Here is a 24836-nt window from a genome sequence, read left to right as displayed (position 1 = left end):
AATCAGAGAATTTGGACATTTTTTTTCTTAATTGACTCCAAACGATAAATCGATTATCAAAATAGCTGCTGATTAATTTAATAGTTGGTAGTTAATCGATTAACCAGCGCATAACCAGCGCAGCTCTATTGTAATTGCAACCTCAATTACAAAAAATCTATTTTTTCTATTCCTTGCTATTAGCTTTCACACTTACAAAATAAAGCATATAATTTGTGGTTAAATTAAAAGTTTCTAAGTTTTCATTACATTCTATCAAGGGTTTCTTTATAGAACTGTTAACCTCTCCTCAGTGATGTAATAGTACAAATTGTGTGTGACTAAATCAGGCCCATAGATGAAGGCTCTTTTAGGTTGGCTTAGACCAGGGATGGGAAACTGGCAGCCCACGGCCTGCATGCAGCCCCTGTCCTCCCTCAGTGCAGCTTGTGAGTCAATTTCCAAATATCAATAAATTGTTGGTTTCACAGGGGTTGGAAGCAAGCGGGCCATCTGACTGCATTTGAACCAGATCCCAATTGTATTTTATACTGTCCACTGATAGAGGGCGCTCCCTTGAAACGCAAGTGGTCTGTAGCCAAGCAACTGCTCGCATATGGAGACCATATGCTCTTGGTCAGCCAGGCCTCTTCCAAAATGACATGGGATGAAGGGAGACATGAGTGCTCAAAAAAAGAAAACTGGACCAAGAGAACCATGTCTTCCAAGCCCTGTTTAAAGAAGGCTTTTCATCCGACCATCCCAATTTGGTACAATTTCCTGTGAAGAGATGCACAAAGATGTCCCAGAATGTGAGAAGATATTTTTCAAGTACAGAGCCAACACAGAAACACTGCAGCAGTAGTTTAAGGACCACTTTCAAGATTTCTATGCTATGCAGCCACGAACAGCTTTATTCACTGAGCCCCTCTCTGCTGCTGTCAGTGAGCAACCTCCAGAATTGCAGCTTGAACTGTGTGAACTACAGTCAGACCCTTTCTTTCTTTCCTCCTCAGGGATTTTGCTTTCTCAGTGGCCAGCACATTTGGGAGCACTTGCATCCAGGAGAGCAGCTTGTCAACAATGAAGCACATCATACGTCAAAAGAGAGAAACAGGCTGACGGATGAAACTCTGTTCCAGCTCATGCAGTTTGGATGTGTAGAAGCAAAGAAATGTGATAGCGTGTGGAAGTGTACCAAACAATACACAGAGCACTTCATGTTTAATAAACAGCTGCATAACCAGAAAAGTTAGGTAAGGAGTTGTTTATGCCAACTAATAACACAGAGCACTTCATGTTAAAATAACAGCTGGATAACCAGGGGAGATGATGAGGAGTTGTTTTCGAAAGGTCCGGTTACAATCTCTGGAGAAGCCAATACTCTTGTTGCCAGGTCACCTTGACAGGAGATATTTGGGAATAGTCTTTGCACATAGTGTGCAAAGACAAAATTGAGAGATCACATTGGTCAAAATCCAAGTGATCATTGACTCACAAAAGTACCAAAAGTCATGTCCGCTTTGGTATAAATAGGAGTTGGGTGTGAGTTGAAGGGCTGCTGCACTGATGATTTTCTGAGTTTTGTATGTTCGTGTGTAATGAAATAAACTCCCGTTGGTTGTCTGCTCATCTCTCTGGTCTAAGCGTTTGGTGTGAACATCTTTAATATAGCCTGATTTGAAACCCCTATAGATGCACAAACACTGACATTTACATTCAGTCTGCTGTACGCCAGCAGGAGAGGCCACACGTATCTCATTAAGACAGAACTTTATACTGGTCCACCTGTGGGTGAGGGTCAGTGGCCTTGAAATAAATGCATGCTTATTTGAAACATGGGAATGGGAGGGCAGAGTAGATATGCACTACAAACATGAATATTAGTTGTTGCACTTAGTGTTGGTGTTAAATTTTGTACCATTATTAAATGATGATTTTTGAGACCCCATTGCACTGAAATAATGGTATATCACTGTTTTGTTTCTGTGTTACGCTAATTAAATGAATTGAAGCATTACTGGCATTTGAATATGAAAAACAGAAATGTTGGTATTGCAGGAGTATTAATACCTTATTAATGAATTACCTCGTCATTAGGGCACCATTATTGTTTATTTTGTACATAAATACTAGGTGTGAAGTATCCAGAACACTTGAAACTATTCTATTTACAGATGATAGATGTTTCCTCTGTTGCTGGGACAACTTGGACCAACCTTCTGAAGAGGAATTGTAAAAGCTAAAGAGTCATTTTGATGCAAATAAACTATACTGAATTTAAGTAAAGTTAAATTTATAATCTTTGGTAATCAGTCAAAAACTCAAATAAGAAACTCATGATAAATAATGTAGAAATCGAAAGAGTGACTGAAATTAAATTTTCTTGGAGTGACAATAGATAAATTGTGCTGGAAGCTACATATTATTATTTTATGTTAAACAATCAAAATAAATCGCAATACTATATAAAGCCAAAGATCTTCTAAATCGAGCTTCGTTATACACTTTATACTGTTTCTTTATAGTCCTACATATATACTACTCACTGTAGAAGTGTGGAGAAATACATATAGACAAACACTAAACCAATCTTCATCCTTAAAAGAGAAAGCCATATGAATCGTAAACAACACTACTTATAGAGAACCAACAAATCCACTCTTCATTAAATTAAAAGCACTAAAATTCAAAGATCTGGTTGACTTCAAAACTGCCCAAATCATGTATGGAGAAAAACTCAACAATTACCTAACAGTATCCAAGGCTTGTTTCAAATCATAGGAATGAAACATGACCTGAGAGGAACTCGTAACGTTTTGTTTGTTTCCATCCTGATTGATTTGGTCTCGTGTGAATATTTTGGTTTGATCTTCTTGCCTATACGTTTGTAATTCGTTGCTTCTTGCTTATAGATTTTAAATTTGTTTGGTTTTTCTAAAATGTTTAAAAATTTTGAATTAAAGTTTCACAAGTTTATCTTTATTCTATTCTATTAGTGTTAGGAATAGGATGAATTCTATGCAAGTAACAGTCTGAGTTACTTATTGTTTCATGAAGTTAAGTCAGTTATCAAATGTTCCCCTACTGTGACAGTCGCCAAAGAAGCCAACTCTGAAACTACAATTTCAGCCGTACAGTCCTGTGACACCCTGTTTCACAATCCAAACCTGCAGTCATGTGGATGAGAAACACAGGCATCCAGAGGCAGTGAAACTGAGGAGAGAATCAGAAGAAGCTAAAACCGGCAAGCCCCACAGTGGTTCTGGATAATAACTTTCACTTAGTGTAGTACTAGGACGTGTGAGGAAAGAAAAAGAGTCATCCTTTTTTATTTACTTGTTAATTTATTCCATTTTTTTTAATCAAATTTAGCAAAATTCTAACTTGAATTCGAAATCCATATAATCCTTAAAGGAAATTTAACCAAAAAGTGCTGAGAGAGGGAAGAAAGAGAAATTTTATTTTTTGTTATTACTTCATTATTAGTGCTTTTGTTCATTGATTAATTATAATTCTTTCTTTCTTGTAATCCAGGTAGAAAGCAGACTAGTTTTTAATCTCAAATTAATTCATTAATGGCATGTATAGTGGGACATAATAGCAAATTTTGAATTGTATACTACAATTTAAGTACAGTGGATTTTAGTCATTAAGTTCAGCTATTTTAAATTAGTCTAACATTAATTTCACAGTTGGTGTGGATAGTCAGGCAACAACATTCTGTTGTTCAGTACAACAGCTACAGTATCAAATTCATAACATTATCATTCAAATCATTTGTTCTTCAAAATTTTAGGATTTTCATTTAATTCACACATCAGCCTATAATTTAAAAAAAAAAAAAAAAAAAAAAAAAGAATTTCACATGCCAAATTCAGTGAATTAAATCCCTATAGGGTGCTGTAGCTTATTTTGCTTCTGTAAATAGCAGATAGAGGTGTCCTGGAAGTTGGAGAGGGGGATGCTTTGGCTCCACCCACTGATATACACTCACTGCTAACCTAGGCAGACACCAGTACTCTGAAACCCCCCAAAGGGTTAAGTCTACAGGGGCAGTGGCACTGACCTGCTCCATACACACAACTAGCTCTTTAGCATAGCAATTCTGTACTTTCTTCTTCAAACAATGAGCTCAGCGGCTCTTACACAAGACACAAGCATCTTACTTCTTTACAATTTAGCTTACTTTCAACTTCAGCTATTTTTGTATGAAAGGTGCTATACAAATAACGTTATTATCATTATTATTATTACAACAACAATCCTTTCAACAGCGCACGGCAGCGCAGCACATCAACTGGGTGCCACTAACAACAAACTTCATTTGAACAGTTTTCACAGAGCTCAACTGACTGTTGAAAAAAAACTGTTTAAACAATAATAGGCAACAGTGACTTGAAGTGAGAGTTTTTGCATGTAAAAACTCAGAATTATATTTCACCAAATTCCTTTACTTCAGGAGACGCAGGCTGCAAAGCACCTGCCACACCTAAAGCCCCTAGAACAAAGAAATTGAATATTCATCAATAATTCGGCGCGAAACCCTTTAGAACACACCCAAACTCCTCCCTCGTTTATTCTAACTAATAAAAACAGCCTTGAAGAGATTGCTCTTTGAGCTGGACTCCAAGAACTCAAGAAAGCTCTTAAGACGTCTCTTTTATTTGTTTTTCAACCAAATATATCCGTGTTTAACCTTGTATTGCAACAAGTTTATTTGTTTTATTAGTAACATTAAGTCTCGTATTTCCACATATAGTAATTTAATTTGAAGTAAACACGTACAGTAATTTATTTTGAAGTAGACGCCACTGAAGACTTGAGCGTAGTCAGACTAAACTTTATTCGACACTCAACTTAAGTTACTACAAGCCAACCAAAAGCCTGAATCTGCAACTTAAACCCTTGAAGAAGAAGAAGAAGAACGCTTGAAACTGCTCTCTGGGAGCAAGACTGCAACCCAGGAGTGAAGCCGGCCTGAAGACTGCCAGAGCAGCCTGAAGACTCCCAGAGCAGCCTGAAACGGCTTGATTCTTCACTGACATTCAACGCCTCTGCATCCACTAAGATGCGCCACAGCCCACAGCTGATACACCGCTGGTGATGCTGCGTCAAACAACGCTGGACCTGCCAAGATGACGCCTCTACCACGATGACACACCTCAACAGTAAGGCATAACATGGCTTTGTGATCAAGGGTTGATGTCGAATAACGTTAAAATTAAAGAATTTATTCAGAGAAGTTGAATTAGCTTTCCCTTTAGCATTCCCCAGTACAACACGTTAAGCCTCGAGTCACGCACTTCGAGCCACGCTTGCTGAATAATTTTCTTTATTAAATTTTTATCATTCTTGGGCCTTATTTATTTATTTTACTTTCTTTTTATTTATTATTTTCAGTATATTATCTGTATATATGATATTATCTATGATTTATCATGTATCCTCAAGACGTTTAGCTATTAATAAATGTCTACATTTATCCTAAAAGTGTTTGGTTGTTTCTTTGAGCTGCAGTAAACAGAGGTCACTGTTTGGGACAAGAATTTACGATTATGAGACTGATTCATTGATTAAATTGAACAGGGGTTAGTGCTCCCTCCTGGCACTAACAAATCCTAACCAAAAAGGAGGTGGTGCCCTAATGACGAGGTAATTCATTAATAAAGTATTAATACTCCTACAGTATAATAAACTTTGATTACTGGTGTATATTTTGTTCTCTTCATTAAATTAGGAGCTACAATTGGCTTATTGAGTGATGGGGTAAACGTATCTACTGGTGAAATCGCATGGTCACAATCTGGCCCTCTGGGACTGATGATAAAAATTTTGTGGCCCTCTCTATCATCAAAGTTGCCCATTCCTGTCTGGATTCTGAAATTAACATTCCCCTAGTAGCAAAAGTATACTTGCAGATTAAATAATTATCCAGCAACCACAACAAGTGTTATAATAAGTGAAGAACTGTCATTAACTGCAGTATTTTTACTCTGTATCTTTAGGTCAGGTCAATAGAGGTGCTAATAAAAAGGTAGTGGAGAAGACTTTAGGAAGAAGACAGTAGCTGGAGGAATCTTCTCCGCACCAGCCTAAATTTTGATTAGAAAGCAGACTAGTTGTAACCACTTTAATGTGAGGGCTGGCCTGGTCGGAACTCCTGTACTGGAGTGTCAGGGTACAGAGTGAACTCACACATCACATCATCTCATCGTTTGAAATGTTCAATTAATCAATAAGACAATCTGCAGTACCAACAAAGGATTCACTGTTTTGGTAATTTATAAAGTAAAATAGCCAAACTTATAAAACACTGCTGGAAACCCTGACCAGCTGTTGAACCCTCTCCTGTATCACTTGTTACACACAGATGACCTTCAACTTATCATGGGACTTCTAAAAACAGATGGCTACAAAGTGATGATTTAGGTGTGTTGCTTTAGTGTTTTACATTTGCTTTGCCAGTTACTTAATTTAGCTTAAATCGTAGAAGTTTGGTTCTGATGACATCATAGTATATTTTCATTTCAAATGTCTGTGGATAAGGACTCTGTGAAGCCAGCCTGTGATCTTGTTAAAAACAGTCGGGGTCATTCTACCTCATTTCCTCTGTCACACACTCACATTAACCATTAACTGCTACATGTAAATAATTGGACAGCCTAGAGAACACATAGTTTATTTAAAGTTTATCAAAGGTTTAAAATTAAAAAAAAATGTAAATTATAAAAAGTGTTAGCAAATGAGTAATCGTGTGATGCGTGTTTTTGTTCATGGGATCCTTTCAGCACATAATGTCCTGGAGTTGAAGATTCTAATCTGTAAAAACAAAAAACAAAGTGTGCTGATAAACAGATAGGTAGCATTTTTTATTTAACAATTATTCATAGTATGCATACTAGGATACTTTCAAGGACTGTGAAGGTCTTGGAACAAGGACTTTAATCATTAAGCAAACAAGGCCTCTCTTTGGTTAATGACTCATAATGAAATCACAGCGAAGGAACAACACTGAATGAGTCAACGTTAACTTAACCTGGAGTACCTCAAAGGCCTGAATTGAATCTTGTTCATACCTCAGCAGGGCTGTCAGCTAATCTGTTAACAACACAGGCACCCTCCTCAGAGAAAGGACAAACTCACCTGTTTCTCTTCAGTGGACAACAAGCCCTGCACTGCCACCACTTGGTACTGTTTGTGCCTAAGGCTGCCAGGGAACTTCCTGATGTGGCGGATGGCTGTGGAGGCGGTGTCTCTGCTCAGCAGCTTCCTGGTGTCTGATGATGAGGAACCAGGATCCAAAAGCAGGAGGCACAGGCTCCCATTCTTCTTCTGCTCCAAACCCACTACAGTGCGGCTGTGACCTGTAGGAGGGCACAGGGTGAAGAGAAAATGGTGGACAACAAGAGGCTAGTCATTTAATAGTTACAATTTTCAAAAGATAAAGCATAATACAGCTGTAGGGATGGCAACGTCTGTCTGTTGGTTGTTCCACCACTTTGGTCCAGACTGAAATATCTCAACAACTACTTGATGGATTGAGATGAAATGTACAGTCATTCATGGCTCATAAAAAATGATCATAATGACTTTGGTGAGCTTTCCTCAACCACCACCATAAGATTGACTTAATTGGTTTTGAGTGAAATGTCTCAACACTTATTGGATGGATTGTCACAAAATGTGGTTCACACATTCATGTTCCCCTTTGGATGAATTGCAATAACTTTGTTGACCCTCTGACCTCATCTGACCTTTTTTCCAGCTGGCTGAGGAGACTATTATGCATGCAATCATAGATTGTACTAAGTATGATCAAGAAAGACAATATATGAAGGAAGAATTTAGGAAGACTGGAGTTCAGGAGCTCAGCATTAAAACTTTAATGAACCTGCCAAGTGGGTGGAGCAGTGGAGTTTTCTTTGAGTTTATTAGACAGGATTAATGTGTAGGATTTAATCTCTGGTTCACACTCCGGAGCAGAAGGTGGCGGTAATGCACCTAATACGCTGGTTGCCAACCGCCGTTATAAACCAAAAAGAAGATGATTTTTTTTCCCCCAAACAGAGTGGTACATCCTGTCAGCCAAGGTGTTTCCTATCTGTGCAGCTGAACATAGCAGCTCCTCCGCCGACTGTTTCACCCTGACAGTCCCGTTGTTTCCTCCGCAGGCTCCACCGTCAGATCTGCTGCTTCTTCCAACTTTAACCTGAATAACAAACCGGGCTCGGTGGTCCGGTTGGATCCACACGGAGAGCCAGGGCTAACGTTAGCTGAGAGGCTAGCGGAGTGTTAGCAGCAGCATGGCCGGAGGGAGGCACAGCCAGCAAGCCTCTGCTAGAAGAAGCAGCTGGTCTAATCGGCAGCTGAGTGAAGTGGAGCCTGCAGAGGAAGCACCGGGACCGTCAGGGTGAAACAGCCCATGGAGGGAAGCACAGTCAGGCGGCGGAGGAGAAGGCAACAAATTGGCCTCTCCTAATTGGCAGAAAATGTTCATTTCGGGGTGATGCCGATATTTCATTTTAGAGCTTTTATCGGCCGATACCGATGATGTGCCGATAACATCGTGCATCCCTAAAAATAATTACATAGAAAAATCAAGCAGCAGAAGCTGTGAAGACATCATATAAGCACATGTTAACATTTTTGGTCAATTTTGTATCCCCCACATGCCATGCGCAGATCTACAACCAACAAGATGATTTCATCCTTGACTGCCCTGACTCACTTCCTGTGAAACAGGGAATAATCTAAAAATGTGTTTACTTACAAACAAACTCTAAAAATTCTTGACAAAAAGCCAATGCATTTCCATCACTGTAGGGTGCTGGAGGAAAACAATTTATTGAGCTTTGAGAATTTTAGATTAATCTCAAATTTGTGCCTAGTTTATAAAATTTTAAATGGTTTGGCCCCTCCTCCACTATGTGACTTTGTGTACATTCGCTCAGTAAGTTCTATTAGATCCTCCAGAATATCCTCTATACAAGATTGTACCATACCATTTCATTGCACTGCATTTGGGCAGTCAGCTTTCTCTGTGAAAGCCACAAAGCAGTGGAATACCCTACCTGATGATATGAAGAGCTGCAGTTCAATCAGTACATTCAAAACCAAATTAAAAAACATGCTAAAAACTACTCAGCTCTGTAACCACTGAATCTAAATTTCATCTCATGGTCTTCTCATAAACGCAAATAAAATTGCTTTTAATTTGACAAACTTACATTATTAATTTCTAGTTGACACTGTGGGTGTATATGATGTGCTAGTGTGTGTAACTTTGTATTTTGTATAATGTGTCCTGTGTGTTTTTTGCTTTGTACTGTTATTGTGCTGTTACATGTTTTAATTGCAAGGAACTGCAGATGAAAATTAGTTTAAGCTAACTTTGGTGCATCAAATATTAACATTTATGTTTAAAACTGTTCATTGTCCCAATAAATACAATACAAATCCTCAACTTGACCTTAGACCAGTTTTAAATCCATTTTTATCCCAGCCAGAAAATGAACTCTGCCCCAACAATCAATGTGAAGATGTTTATCAGCATGAAACTAACTGTATAATTAAATAATTAGTTCCTCAACCTCCCTCAGAGATGTCAACATTGTTTTACAACACACAGATGAGAATATCACGTTTTGCTGTTTGTTAACTGGAATACACCAATGATGGACACAAGCATCAAAATGTCAGCTCAAACCCTGTCCTCTCATAAATTCCAGTCAGTGTGTTTACATGTACTTGAGTAACCCGACTCTTACAGCAACTTGATTTCAGAAACATCAGCATAAACAGGAAACCTGACCTCTGTTTTCAGGTGAAGAGATTAGAGAGACCTGCTTGACAGAAATATAAAAAGAGCCAGAATGGAGAGAGTGTCACTGTGGTAGCAGTGTAAAGAGAAGGAAAGATGACCAGCTAATGTGTAGTTGTTCATCTTTCCATTGATAATTATTCAGACTACAGTCTTAAAACTGCATTGAAAGGGCAAAAATACTTGGACAGTTGGAGGATGGATGAGGGACAGATTGCTAAAAAAGAATGGTCAAATTTAAATGAAGTTCAGCAAATTCACTGATGAAACTGTGACCATATCTGGGAAGTTTACAGAGCAGTAAGCACAGACATTGATTGTTCCCATAAATTATAAAGGATAGGGCTTCAAAAAAACTGAAGAGCCCCAGATCAATGTAGGAACATTTGCATTTTTGTTTAAAGAAAAGAGCCCCCCCCCCACCACCCCTGCCAATTGCCCCAGGCTGTTTAGGGAAATGTAGTCATTAGGTTTTATCCAAGATTCGGTGATCATAAAGAAATCAAGATAATTTGCCAGGATAAAATCATTACGTAAGAAAGACTTAACTACATTCATTCATTTGGCAGATGCTTTTGTCCAAAGTGACATACAAATGAGGTACAATCCAAGCCAAATCTAGAAGAAGCTTTTGAGAATAAGTGCCTCAGTTCCATATTCTACCTGACACAAGTACCACAAGGCTGGAGGTGTATAGAAACTTGTAATATGTAATAAATGTGCATAATGTCATAAATAAATGTAATAAAAATTATACTATAATAATCTGCCAATAATGCAATAAAAATGGTAAACAGAAAATATAACTTTTTACGCATAATGTAATAAGTTATTACATTACATACACAAATGAAATGCTTTCAGCTTTCAGCACCTTTTCCACCCCAACATCACATCATGGACTGTATGATCCACATTGAATTGTGCTTTCAAGTATAGGTTTGCCATTCAAATGTAAACCACAAAAAATTGTTCCTTTATGTGCATTTTAGGTGTTTTTTATGTACTGAAATAATGCACACTGTCTCAGAATCTACCTCAGAAAAAGACCAAAGCCAAACACATAAACAAGATATTGGCAAATCTAGTTCAGCCTTTCAATTCATAGATATTATTATTATTAAATCATCGAAATCAAAATCTTCAACCTGTTATTCCATCTATAAATATTGTTGGATGAATAGTAGCAGAGGTTTCACAACAGGCTTCTTTCCTTTTGTAACATCTAAATGTATGCATGTTAACCTATTATTACAAAAACAAGGTGATTATGAGAAAGCCCTGTTGAATTACTAGCAGAAACCTCAACATATACAGCAATGCGAGGCTTTTGAACAGTTTTTAATAAACAAATACTGACAAAACTGACACACAAAAACCTACTTTGTTAAAGGTAGACAATATTTATATCAGAAATTTAAACATTCTTATCAAAATGTAATACAGGTTGTATTCAGACTTCAAACATTTACAGATTATAGAAACCATGCCCCAAACTTTAAAGTTTTGAATAGCTTATTTGAAAAATAAAGTAAAAAAAAAAAAAAAAATATATATATATATATATATATATATATATATATATATATATATATATATATATATATATATATATATATATATAAAACTTTGAGGGCTCTGCGTAGTATCTTTGCTGTTCCTAGGACTGCGCTCTTTATACAGTACAATTTTTTCTACATTGTAGAACAATACTGAAGACATCAAAACTATGAAATGACACAAATGAAATTATGTGGTAAGCAAAAGTGAGCCATTGAGAGTTTGCTGGTTGAGTAACTTGCTGAGCAGGCTCTCAATGGATAGCAGCTCTGCCCTGAGCGCGGGCAGCTCAGCACTTAACATTAACATTAACAGTAACAGTAACATTACTGAGAGATCACATGGTCTTTCAAGTGGAGAGCCCATGACTGTGGTGCTCTCTTATGCTGTCAGATTGAGCTTGTTGTCTGATGCATCCGACAACACAACACAACCCAACCCAACAAACCATGCTGAGTCATACTTCACTCAGAGGGAGAACACATGGAAGAGTCTACATTTAATTCAACCAATGATTTTTGTTGGTTAAATAAAGTTGTTGAGATATTTCAGTCTGTACCAAAGCAGTGGACAGACCGACTGACAGAGCAAAACTGACAATCCCCACAGCAACGCTGCTAGTGTGGCTAAAAAACAATAGTGCACACAGCACATGAATGTATCATCTCAGCCAACCTGCATTTTGAACCAGCAATTAGCTCTGCAATACAACTGGCACATGTAATAGATTAATTAGGTGATAATTTTAATGCCCTCTGTTCATGCTTTTAATAGTTGAGTATGTTAACACTGGACTGCTTAAAAGCCATATGAGGTTTGTGTTAAACAAGCTGTAGGTCTGTTTCACTACTCAATGTGTCAACCATTAAGCTTAAGTCTGAGAACATCATCCAGTTAGAGAAAGTAATTGCACAAAGACATCATCGATCCTGTGTAGCTGTAGAATGTATGATGAAGGCATGGAGTTGGTGGTATGTGCTGTGTACCTTGGTGCTGCAGGTAAAGTGGAGGCAGGGAGGTCTGGATGAGTCTGGGGGGCAGTCTGCTGCTCCTGCTGGACTGACAGAAGTACTGCTTCATCCAGTCAAACAACTGGGGATGGGTGTCTCCTGGGCCTGTTGGCTGGTGGAAGTCAATAATGCGGGCACTGAAAGCACATACAGTATGACCCGTTGTGTTACATTTAACTGATACATTACACAGACCAGTTTAAGTCACAACCAAAGTCTGAAATAGTAAAATTAAAATGACAGCAGTATTTTAAACTACTCACAAAGTGAGACTGGGAACAGTTTGAGGATAGACAACAGCCTGTTTGATCAACACGTCTTATCATTTGACACAGTAAGTCATGTTGCTTGCACTACCCACAAAGCTGTCTCGACATGTTGCTGTGTTCCTAGAGATCAGGGTAGCTGTTCAAAATTAGCTTGACGTAACATCAGTGTTTACTAAGTAGAGAATTACAGATCTCTAAATTAAAACTGGTTGCTGCACACAAATTATAATTTACACCTACTAACTGCCTGTGGAACAGTTATGTAAGCTGGCTGAGTGAACCAGCTGACAAAGCAAACATTACCTTCCTAATATCTGAACCATTTCGATTGAAGAGTAAAAGAGGTTATATGGAATATCTGACCTGACACTTTACATTTCACAGAAAAAACACACTAAACCTCAAATGACAAAACTGTATGCCAATATCATTAAACTAAAAGACAAAATAACAAGAGTTAGCTTAACATAATTAGATGTTTATCTTTCGCATTATTATGGATCCCACTGTTTTTCTTGGCAAGACATGCCCTGCGTAGCATCGACCAATCCTAGCAAGCACTAGGATTGGTCCATGCCACACTGGGTCCCTCTGGTACCACAAACACAAATACAAACCTACTTCAAGAAAACAAGCAAAGAGCACTCCATGCCCCGCCATGCAGAGAAAGCTGAGATGAAGGTTATGAACTGTAATAGACCAGTGAGGAACAGAGTAGGCACAGTATATGGATTGAGGACAGGATAATAAGCCTATTCCTTAGCAGAGATGAAGGTTACACATTGTAACAGTCCAGTGAGACACAGAATAGGAAAATATCTCTCCATGCATCAACCAGCAGGAGAGAAAAGTGCCATGCAGCACTGTGGAGGATGAAGTTCCTCTGATGGAGTGCACTGTAATGCCCTCCGGGGGCTCCACCCCAGAGGAGAGATATGCCTGTGAAACAGCCTCACACAGCCAGTGTGACAGACGCTGTACAGACAGAGGAAGCCCCTGAGATTTCTCTCTGTAATGCACAAACAAATACTGGGAATGGCTTAAGGCAGCTGTGCACTCAATGTAGCAGGCAAGCACAGAGAAGATGAAACATGGTCTCCTAGTCAGACTTGTGAGGAATAGGAAAGAACCCCTCCATAGTTATCACTTTTAATCTGAACAAGCTAGTGATACTTTTAGGAATAAAAAAGCTGGGTTTGGACACAGGATAGCTGAGCCGCAGTCTCAACACGTTGATTCTGCAGCAGCAAGTTCTAGCGCGTTTATGTGGAGAGACATGTGAGCTGGCCACTACTGTCCTCTCACCACCTGTGAGAGACACGTTTCTCCCCAACCCTGAGAGAGATGCGTCTGTGAACACTGAGATGTGTGATGCAACTCTGCCCAGAGGAACCACCGCTGACAGGATGCAGGGATTTCTCCAGTGGGCCAGATCTGGACCCACGGAGGGAGGAATGGACACCATGCTCCTCAACGCACAGACAGATGAACGACCTCTGCAGCTGTCTCATGTAGAGAAGCCCCAGGGGGAATCACCACATGACCTGTTGACATCATGCTCAGCAGCTGCGTGACAGAGAGAGCTGTAACAACATTGTAAGGTGTGACAAGGAGGAGGAAAGCTGTCAGCACCTCCACTCTCTGCTGTGAGAGACAAGCTCTCATGCTGAATTCCACTCCCAGATATGTGACAAGCTGGGAGGGGAGAGGAGAGCTCTTTTTCCAGTTTATTGTGAAGCCCAGACTCGTCAGATGAGACACCGAGACACCGATGAGACAACGCCATCTGTAGTGTGGCTTCTTCCCTAGAGCAGCAAGCCAGCAAAAGCAGGTTGTCCAGATAAATTAACACTCCCCTCCCCATCCTGCGTAACGTCTCTAGGGCCATCTCCCAGTAGTGGACCGTGAGGTCTTGAACCGGGCCTTCAGTGGTCACACACACACACACACACACACACACACACACCTCATTTATACAGAGAACCTGCATTATAGCCATAAAGAGGATCCACTTTTGCTTTTTTACAATGAATCACACAAAGCCTGCATAAAGCCGTCTCCTTGTGTACTTTTACATAGCATGCCGGCATTCCGGATTCAGAGGTGTGGATATCAGACTGATCAGAGCTGTAAACTCTGCCATGAGGGAGGACAAAGACGTTACTAGGATGAGGGGAGGACTTTCTCGTTGTTTGATAACGTTAAAAGTTAAGTTAGACTTTTCTGTCGGCTTCCTGACTTATTTTAAAAAAGATGAGAGAAAAAGAGAGAGAGAGAGCTGAGAGCTAGAGAGTGAATGAAGAGTGAATGAGAGGGAGTGCTAGTAACGTTAGTGAGGAAGCTGGTAACATTATTTTCTGATAGTTTCACAGTGGTTATGTTCTAAAGCACAAACACACCCACACCCCCAAACACCTCTGCTCAACCCTGCAGCTGTACGCCACACCGCCTCATTTGGTCTGAATACAGGCTAACTCAACAGTGTCAGCTCCCGGCCCCGCTGTGCCGGCTGTCCCTTTTACACACACAGTCAATCCAGCTCAGTGACTACCTCCGTATTGGTGGAGCACCTCTGCCCCCCCACTACGTGTCTGTACCTTTTATACAGAACAGTGAGGCAGATTATAGGCGCAGTATTCCCAACTTCAACGGGCTGTGTAAAAAGGGGCTAAAATGCACTCATCGCCAACAACTAAAATCGAAACAATATGCAAACTACGTCATTAAAAATAAGTCCATTACAAAATCACCTTCCGACACCTGTTAACTCATGTACTCAAACCACCGGCTCAACAAGCTGAAACTATGCTAACCTCGTTATTTCTCCCACACAGGCATTAGCAAAACTGCCAACCCGGTCTTGGTAGACGTTCACTCATGTTGCTCAATAATCAGCCAACAATAAAGGAAAGATTTTCTGAAAGAAAGAAATTATGCCATATATCTCACAGCAGCAAAGTCGAGCATTGCCAACAACAATCTTAATCAACTCTATAGATAATTAACACAGCAGGAGTCACCAGTCACTTGAAACCAAAATCCATTCTTCCTTCCTTTCTGCAATGCCTGCCTGTGTGAGCCATGCGTGCCCCACGGAACAAAGACATACTTGCACTTATTGGTGGATATGATGACATGGAAGTTATGTTACGGCTCGTGTTGCTACAGTGACTTCCTGTTTACACAGTTGGTTGCTTCCTATAGACCGAATCACTGTGACGTTGTACTAACAACAGTCGCTTACAGGTAGACAACTGGCTGTTGATTTGAATTGCAGAGATATATGAAATTGGCATACTTGTTCATTTCTCTTGTCATTTTCAGCTGTAACTGTAACGTTTAAAATTATATCCGTAGTTTTTATGAACTGTGTTGCTTTACTAGCGTCTTTGATGAGCCAAATCTACCCATCACCGACATCTTACCATCGTCCGGACTAACTGGTGGCTGACTTTGTCATATTGGGAAGCCACCTTACCACTGCTTTACTCATTCATACATACTTATGCTTATTTTTAATCACTTTTACTACTTACTGCTTATATGTACTTACTTATTTATTTACATACGCTTCATTTACTTCTTTACTTTCTTAAACTGACATTTATTTTTGCTCCACGGCATTAAATTGTATGTACATTATGCAGGGGTTTTCTACCTGGAAGTTATTGTAAACAAACATTGTTTCTGGTTCTATTGGTGTGGCACAGAAGTGTTTAGTAGCTAAGATATAAAGTTTTAATGGTGCAACCTTATTTAGTAGATCACTAGTTTGAAACTAGCTAATAGTTACTAAGAACTTAGGAAAGACTTTACGCACAAACATAGGCGCCTGAGCAATGGAGCAAGTGGAGCAAATGCATCCCCTTTATTCAATTAGAAGCAAAGTTATGGTTTTGCTACCCCACTTTTTGTCTTTTTAAAAATAACCTTATTGTCATACAGTCCCCGCAATCAGGTGATTATATATAAGCGGCCTATGACTGACAAAAACAAGTGATAAAAAAATCTGACGTTTTTGGACCAACCTTTGAGTTGGTTCAGTCCAACCCGTCGGGAGAGAGAGACAGACAGATAGAGTGGAGCTTTTTCCTCACAGCACCAAAGTGCCTGAATTAACAAACAGTTAAATGTTCAGCAGTGGAAAGTAACTTGTTTAGACTTTTGCAGACTACTTTGCTTTAGTTTCAGTGTTAGTCAGACTTTGGAAGGAATTACTTTTAAAAATGATGATGCATCACTCCGTGTAATGATCTCTCATCCGGCTGCTCTGCGCTGTGCTTTCATTATTATGATTATTCTTTCATTTTCTCATACAGGCTAAATGAGAGCTGCAAGTTTACTCTAAGGGGAAGCAAGGTCTAGTTTTCAACTGAAATGGCCCTTTTAAGTCTTGAGCAGCAAAAATCACCTTCTGAGTTATGCATTAAAATAGGCCTTGATTTGAGATAATGTAGGTTAAAATAATCTGTTTTTGAAGTTATGATTATTCATTCCTGTATAATATTACAACTACATCAGCAAGCGGTGCTAATAGCTACCTCTAGAACCTTTGTGTGGGACTGGATTTAGATAGTTGTTGTGAGGCCATTTCATTCATCCAAACGGTTTGTGCTTTGTTGAGTTGTTAGACTTTGAAGATGCCTTGTGAGTTTTGAGAATAGCAACCCTCAGGCATAACATTTTTTAACCAGGTTAAATTATCCAAATCATATTGTGATGTGTTGTAAGACTATTTCATTTATATAAATGGTTTGTCCTTGTTTAACCTTGAAGATGGCCTAGTAGCCTGCAACCTACTACCACTTTAGGCTACATAATGTTTTTTATGAATATAATTTCAAATATGAAATTATATTCCTCCTCCTTCCCCCCAAATTATGTATCTTTCCAAGTTTACTCTCCCATTTTAATACATAATCAGGAGCTAATGCACACAAACTTAGTGATGGATTTACAGACAGCTGGTGCAACACTGAAGTGCTGGATTGTGTTAAAACTAAAATAAAATAAAATGGAATTATATTTTAAAACAGCCACAGACAAGTCAATTGTGTAGCTTACACACTCAAGCTAGGGTGGCATTACATTTCTCCTTAGGCCTTGCCTTATACAGAGTCAATGGGTGTAGGTTTATTTAACTCATTGATTGTTTAAATGAATTTTAGATATCCTAGAAGGCCTAGAAAGGCCAGGGATTAACTTTATAATGTACTTAACTTTTTTCACCCTCATCAAATTTATATTTTTTTCTTTTTTTGTTATTGTCTGATTGTATTATGTTATGTATATTATCTTGTTATATTATTGTATTATGAAAACGAATTTGTCTACTAGGGTTGTGCCCGAATACAAATACATTATTCGACAAAGCACAAACAGTATTTTTTAAAAAATATTTATATTATATATAAATATTTCAAATACCAGCATGCAGGTCAGTTACATAGCTATTTCAGTCTGTCTCCTCTGTTCCGTTGTTACATCTTCAGCAGGTCTCAATGAGGGGAGTCACATCCACCTGCTACATGATGCACATTTCCTAATTTGGACATCACTCCTGGAGTTGGGGGTGTTCCCCAAAGATAAAGCTGAGCTACTGACACAAGCGAAGTGCTCTCAAAGGACTCTCCATAACCTGGACTCTCCTCACCCCCTCTCCTTCCCACAAAGTTAGGTTGTAAAAAATAGGCAATAAATGAAAAGTGCAAAGCAATAATCGCCTTTGAAGTTCTTCCCTACACAGTACACGGTGTGTTGTCTCTGTATTATAGGTGTATAAATAGGTAGAGGTCTGTCTGCAATGAGGCGATGAGTAAAGTTTTAGCTCAGTAATCAGCGCAGTCGTCTATGATCTGGGAGACTCCAGGTTGAGACCCGGTGTGGGGACCTCCTTCATAAGGTAGTTTATTCATGAACACTTATTGTAAAACTGTATTTTCTAAAATTAAAAGCGTAACAAAAACAAAAACAATTACTCCATTGTGGAAAAAGAGACCTTGGCTCTTATTTGGGCCTTGATACATTTTGAGGTCTATGTCAGTGGTGGAGGTAAACCCCTTGTAGTTTATACTGATCACAACCCCTTGACATTCTTACATTCTCTTCAGAATCCAAATCATCTTATGCGGTGGTGTCTATTTCTTCAGCCATTCAATCTAGACATTCTCCATATAAAAGGCTCTGAGATGGTCATGGCTGAGGCTCTGTCACTGGCATTACCTCCTTCAAGGTCTGTTTATATGGTTACTGTTCAGTTGTTCTGCTGACCTGCTCTTCTCCTTCTCCTCTTAATTTGCTTCCTTTAGGTACCGAAGTTGCTGAGTGAGAGTGGTTAGAGTGGGTTGTGTGATGGGCAAATGGACTGGTATGGTAACAGATTGTGGTCCTTGAAATGTCACCATAGTTTTGAATGACATGATTTTCTAATTGCATTTGAGGTATCTTTTTTGGGCCCTCACTTTTATGGGAGGGGGTCTCTCTCTCTCTCTCTCTCTGTCTCTCTCTGTCTCTCTGTCTCTCTGTCTCTCTGTCTCTCTGTCTCTCTGTCTCTCTCTCTCTCTCTCTCTCTCTCTCTCTCTCTCTCTCTCTCTCTCTCTCTCTCTCTCTCTCTCTCTCTCTCTCTCTCTCTCTCTCTCTCTCTCTCTCAACTTATGATGGACATTTGCCATTGTTTTTAACATAAAACTGATCAATTAAACAAAAAAATTAAATGTACCATGTGGAGCTTTTCAGCCAGTTTGCATCACTGATGGAATATTGTCATGTACATGTGTTCAGGCCAGGAGTCTTATCAAACATGTAAAGTTTGGTGCAGACTGGAGCATTTACAATAAAGTTATAGCAACTTCCTCTGTCATGGCGAAACATCAAATCTCAACAGTGTGAGGATGAGAATTTTCTGCAGGGTGAGACATGGCTGCCTTGCTCACACCTGTGTCATAAAAATCATGCAAGTTTTGTGCCCATTCACTTGAATTTCAATTAGTAAATTGAAAACCCTTGATGAGTTTGTGTGTAAAACAAATTAATTTCCTAATTTTCATCAAGTCTATTTTTAGGAATGTAAAGACTTTTAACTAGGGATGCACGACATTGGATTTTTGCTGATATCCGATATGCTGATATTTACGACTCATTGTGGCCGATTGCCGATATCTGCACATATCTTTACCAGCTGGCTGAGGATGCTATTATCCATGCAAGCATAGATTATACTATGATCAAGAAAGACAATATATGAAGGAAGAACTTAGGAAGACTGGAGTTCAGTAGCTCAGCATTAAAGTTCTTCCCTCATATAGGCTATAGTCTTTCTTGATCATTAGTACAATATATGATTGCATGTGTAATAGTTTCCTCAGCCAAGTGGAAAATATGTGCATATATGAACATCGGCAACTGGCAAAAATGACAGTCAAAAAGTAAACATGTTAAATAATCATGATGTCAATATTGAACAAAAATAATTGTGATTCTGATTTTTGCCATAACTGAGCACCCCTAAAAAAAACACAAATTGTGATTTACACACACACACACACACACACACACACACACACACACACACACACACACACACACAGTTTAAATATGTATATGATAAATTGTAAATATGTATGCAATGAATTGTTTTCTTTAAGAAACTCTTACTTGAACATTTTTCAGTGTGCTCCTAAAGTTATATGTGTGCTCCTAATTTCTTTCATTTAGGAGCACATGTACTCCTTGAAAAAAAGTAAGGATTGAACACTGCTGTCAGATGTGTAGAAACACTGAGTAACTGGAGTGTGGCACAGTCCAAGGGCTTCTGTCACAGGCATGTAGATGTTTTCAGACCTAGGCTGACAGGTCTTACTTTACTCATCCCCCCCTCCCATTCTCTCTCTCTCCCTCTCAGCTGGAGAGAAGGATTTCAGAGTACTCTTCTTGTGAAATATCCTGATTAATCCCATGACTTTGGCCAAATCTTACATTAAAAATCACATTTTTTTGTAGGAATTTTCGACGCAAATCCATTGATACAGGTTTGAAAGTGGTTGGACTTATAGTTTAGACGTCAGACGCCCCAGTTTGGCACAAAGTCCATGCCCAGAGATTGCCTCCCAATTGGTTTACATTGTAAGGTGTGATGTCACACTCCAACTTTCAGGGCTTACTAGATCTAAACCGTTCGAGTTATTACAAAGTTTTTAATAACTTTTGTTCAGCACAGTGTGATAAGTCATGTATTAAAGTTTGAAGCCGATACCATTAACGCCCTATGAGGAGATAGCGTTTATTCAAGGTCCAAAATTGGCACAAAATCGTATTTTGAAATTGAGATTGCAGACCTCCTGTTGGATTTAGGTCAGGGGTGTCAGTGTATGATTTGTAGGTCTTGATGAGACGAATAATTGAGTTTTGGTTCGATCTCTCTACGACATTCCTACAGGCCGTGGTGGCCGTTTTAGATACATAGGTGGCACTCTCGAGCACATTTTGGCACTTTGGGGGTTAATTTTTACATTTGATCAAATTTTTCACCAGACCTGATGTGCGTGCCAAATTTGGTGAGTTTAGGGGTCAAATTTAGAGTTAAAGTGGCGTAACAAGAAAGAAAGAAAGAAACACACGAAATACAATAGGGTCTTCACCCTTTGGGCTCAGGCCCTAATTAGTTGGAAATGTTTACTCATGTCAGTCATTACTAATACCTGACTCCTGCAGCCTGAGGTGATGTGCTTCAGCAGAGTAATGAGACACAGTGTAGTATTGCTCACCTGATTCCTAGAGAGGTGAGGAGAGCATAGATCTCTGTGGCTCCGATCCAGGCTCGTGTTCCCTGCAGCCGCTGGTTGAAGTGGGATGCACCTTGTGGATCAAGGCCTCCTTTCCATGCCTCCTCGATCATACTCTGCACCCGTGGGATACTAGGAACCGCTTTCTCTGAGAAGAAGGTAAGCGTCAAATAAATGGAAAGACCTGATCAAATGTGTACAACTGAACATTAAACCTTTAGAAAGGTTTTTACTGTAAAAGTTTGTTATCTGTCATCTTAGCTTACTTTCTTCTCAGTGTATCACATGATCAGTCTGTTTTAATGGAGAAATCCACCCTAAAATATTTAAACATTTTTCTGGACCTTGGTGTGTCTTTGGGCCCATGTCGTTGCATGGTGGTGAATTTCCATATTTTTTTTTATTTATTTTACAGCGGATACAGCGGAATAACCCATAATGACAATTTTTGCAAATTTATTAAAGATCATAAAGTGAAATTCATTTATAAAAGTATTCAGATCCTTGGCTGTGTGGTCTCCAAATTGTGGTCAGTGTGTATGGTGTGTGTGTGTCAGCTGCTGGCCAAACAGCCAGCTACTCATTTAAGTCCAGCCGGCTACTTTATTATATTCATATTTCATTCTAATAAAATAGTTTTGATTAACAAGTTGCGATTTGCTATGCCTGTACATTTATGACCACTAGCCCCCACTTCAAAACAATGCAAGCATGATGATAGAGAAATGCTCTACATGAATGAGTGTGTGAGCACTCAGCTGAAAGGTTGTTTCCTGCCAAGTAGAAAGCGGAGAGTCATCTTCAGTGTTTGACAAATATTAGCAATGTAACTGATGACAAAACACTTTGCACAGACAGGGGACATCCTCATTAGATGGACTACTTCGGAAAACCGGGTGGCAGCGATTGACGATTGTGCAGTAAGTATTAAAAATCCACTGAAAGTTCTGCATTTTCCATATATGCCACACAGATGTTTATGGGTTTAATGAATGAATGAATGATCTTTATTTACATTGCACTTTTTACAGTAGAGCCATCTCTAAGATGCATTGCACAAACACACTAAAACAGGCAATGCTGTCAAAGTAACAAGCCTATGTTATATGAGAAAAATGCAGGCTATGCTTCAGCTTTACAATAATTCACTACATGTTATTATTATTTAATTAAAATATGCAATAATTAAGATCAGTGTATATGATGGAATAGTAGCATTAGAATGTGCCAGAGGCCACCAAATTTGGGCTTTTTTGGCCAAAATTCTTCTCCATGGGAGCATGCCCCTGGACCCCGCTAGCTGGTTACTATTTCCCACTGGCTGGTTACTCCATATCCTTGTGGAAAGCCCTGTGTGTGTGTGTGTGTGTGTTGTGTATAATTTGGTTGTCTGGTTGCTGTAGAACCACAAGCCTTTCCTGTTTCACAGTTAGAGCATCACCAACAACATCATTCCTCTTTCTGTATGGTTACAGTTCTGTGCGGAAGATCCTATTGGTCAATGTCAAGGGACATGTTGAAGTTGTTGTACTCAGTGACAGAAAGGAAAAACAAAATTGACCTTTTTGTCAGGACATTGTGAGGCATTCCAGATACAACGCTGATTGCTGTCCACTATGATACACTACACAGGATAAAACGATTCATTGTTGTGCCTGATGCCCAGGCTGTCTCTGCATGTGCTCATCACATAGAGAGCAATGCACCAGACTCCCCTGTTCTAATTCTGGGGGATTTTAATAGCTGCCAACTCAACAAGGTACTCCCGACATATCAGCAATAAATAACATGTGCCAAAAGGGGAGACAAAACAATTGACCTCTGCTATGGCAACGTGAAAAACGCATCAGGGCATACAAGCAAACCCCCCATTAGTACAGCTGATCATAACGCCATCCATCTAGTCCCCGCCTACCGTGCAACATTACAAAGGGAGAGAGTTGTCAAAACACAGGTTAAGCAGTGGGATGAGGAGGCTAGAAAGACCTTGCAAGCCTGCTATGAGTGCATTACTGGCTTTTATTTTAAGAATTTAAGGTACGCCGAGGTATAAGTTGTACAAATAAATCATTAATTTTGATAGATAATAAATAGTATAACTATTTTGCTTTTAATTCTCACAAGGAATATTCACACAAATGACATCAGATGTATATAACCAAGATAGTGTCTTGGCAAGAAAGAGCAGAAAGTGCAGATTTCAGGAAAGATATGATGCAGTGTGTTGTGCACCTTGTAGGAAGGGGGCATATGTATCTATTCTGTGTAGAGAGGAAAGCAGCATCTGGAAGTTTCTGTATCCACAGCCCCAGCCTTTGTCCCCTGCTGAGGAGCAGAAGTGGTCGGTGTCAGCACTCAGCCACACGTGCACACAGTCTCTGCATTCAGTCTGGTAGTATTCATACAAGGCTCTCACCAAACCTAGACAGAGAAGTGAACATAGTGCATGTGAAGAACATTCCAGCAGTAGTTCAGTAGTGTTACTGACGGCTAAACCAGAAGCCATCAGCTCTGACTTTGATCAATCTACGTAAAAGGTGCTTTTTAAATATCAATAAATAATTGTGGAATTAACAGTAACACTAAGCTGTCATAAACAGCATACAATATACTTGTTACACTGTCCTATACCATGTTTCTCCAACGTAGAGCACAGCCTGTTCCTTTTCTTTAATTTCTAGGAGAAAGGAAGACAGGAACAAACCTGGCTTGAATTCCAGAGACATGGGGTGAGTGTTTCATCCAGGACTTATACTTTTCCCAAGTGGGATTCTGACAACTTGACACTGGCCAGGAACAAACACTGTGTCAAAACACTTGAAAATCCAAATGCTTACAAAATAACTAAAATTAATGACTGGACTAAAAGCATTTAAATGACCTTGAGGTCATTCGAACCAGACAACTTCACATTAAACGTGGACAGAAACTCCCCTTTTGGGTCCGGTTTATCGCCAGACCCGTGTTGTAAAGACATTCCTTAGTGAGCTTTCACTAAGTATTATAGGCAAACCAGAATTTCATATGAATTAAATGTCTAATCATTATGTAAATCATGTAGTTTGTTTGTCATAAAATTGCATGAGTAATGATATAATTATGATAGCCATATAATAATCCATTGATGAAATATTAAAATTCTACTTTTTCACCATGTGACAACACTGCCCTCTGCTGACTGGTATGGCAAAGCCTTTTTAACACTAAAGAGTACAGGTTGTTTCATGAACTGTTTTCAAACTGTTTAACCTTTTTGCATTTACTACAAGTATTAGCCAAATTATACTTTGATAGTTAAATTAGACAAGGAGTAATATTGAATGTTTTATATTATAAAGTAAGAGTTTTGTGAAATTTATATTTGCCATTTGCCATGTGGTCTGAATGTTTAGTCACTCTAAAATGTTATGTTTAC

General features: G+C 39.1%; 1 protein-coding gene across 1 annotated transcript in view; it reads right to left on the bottom strand.

Annotated features, from left to right (window-relative positions):
* Positions 1-6645: 6645 nt before the first annotated feature.
* The window catches only part of LOC121905111 (zinc finger containing ubiquitin peptidase 1), a 37875-nt gene continuing 19684 nt past the window's right edge, over positions 6646-24836 (bottom strand). The window contains exons 8-12 of the mRNA XM_042423100.1: positions 23654-23842; positions 21404-21569; positions 12349-12509; positions 7126-7346; positions 6646-6801 (exon numbers count right to left, since the gene is read on the bottom strand). Of these exons, the coding sequence (XP_042279034.1) occupies positions 6754-6801; positions 7126-7346; positions 12349-12509; positions 21404-21569; positions 23654-23842 (785 nt within the window). The 3' untranslated portion in view covers positions 6646-6753. The remainder of the gene's footprint in view (positions 6802-7125; positions 7347-12348; positions 12510-21403; positions 21570-23653; positions 23843-24836) is intronic.

Source organism: Thunnus maccoyii, chromosome 10 (assembly GCF_910596095.1).
Source record: "Thunnus maccoyii chromosome 10, fThuMac1.1, whole genome shotgun sequence".
NCBI lineage: Eukaryota > Metazoa > Chordata > Actinopteri > Scombriformes > Scombridae > Thunnus > Thunnus maccoyii.
The sequence above is the reverse complement of the archived record's forward strand: the minus strand, read 5'-3'. Positions and strand labels throughout refer to the sequence as shown.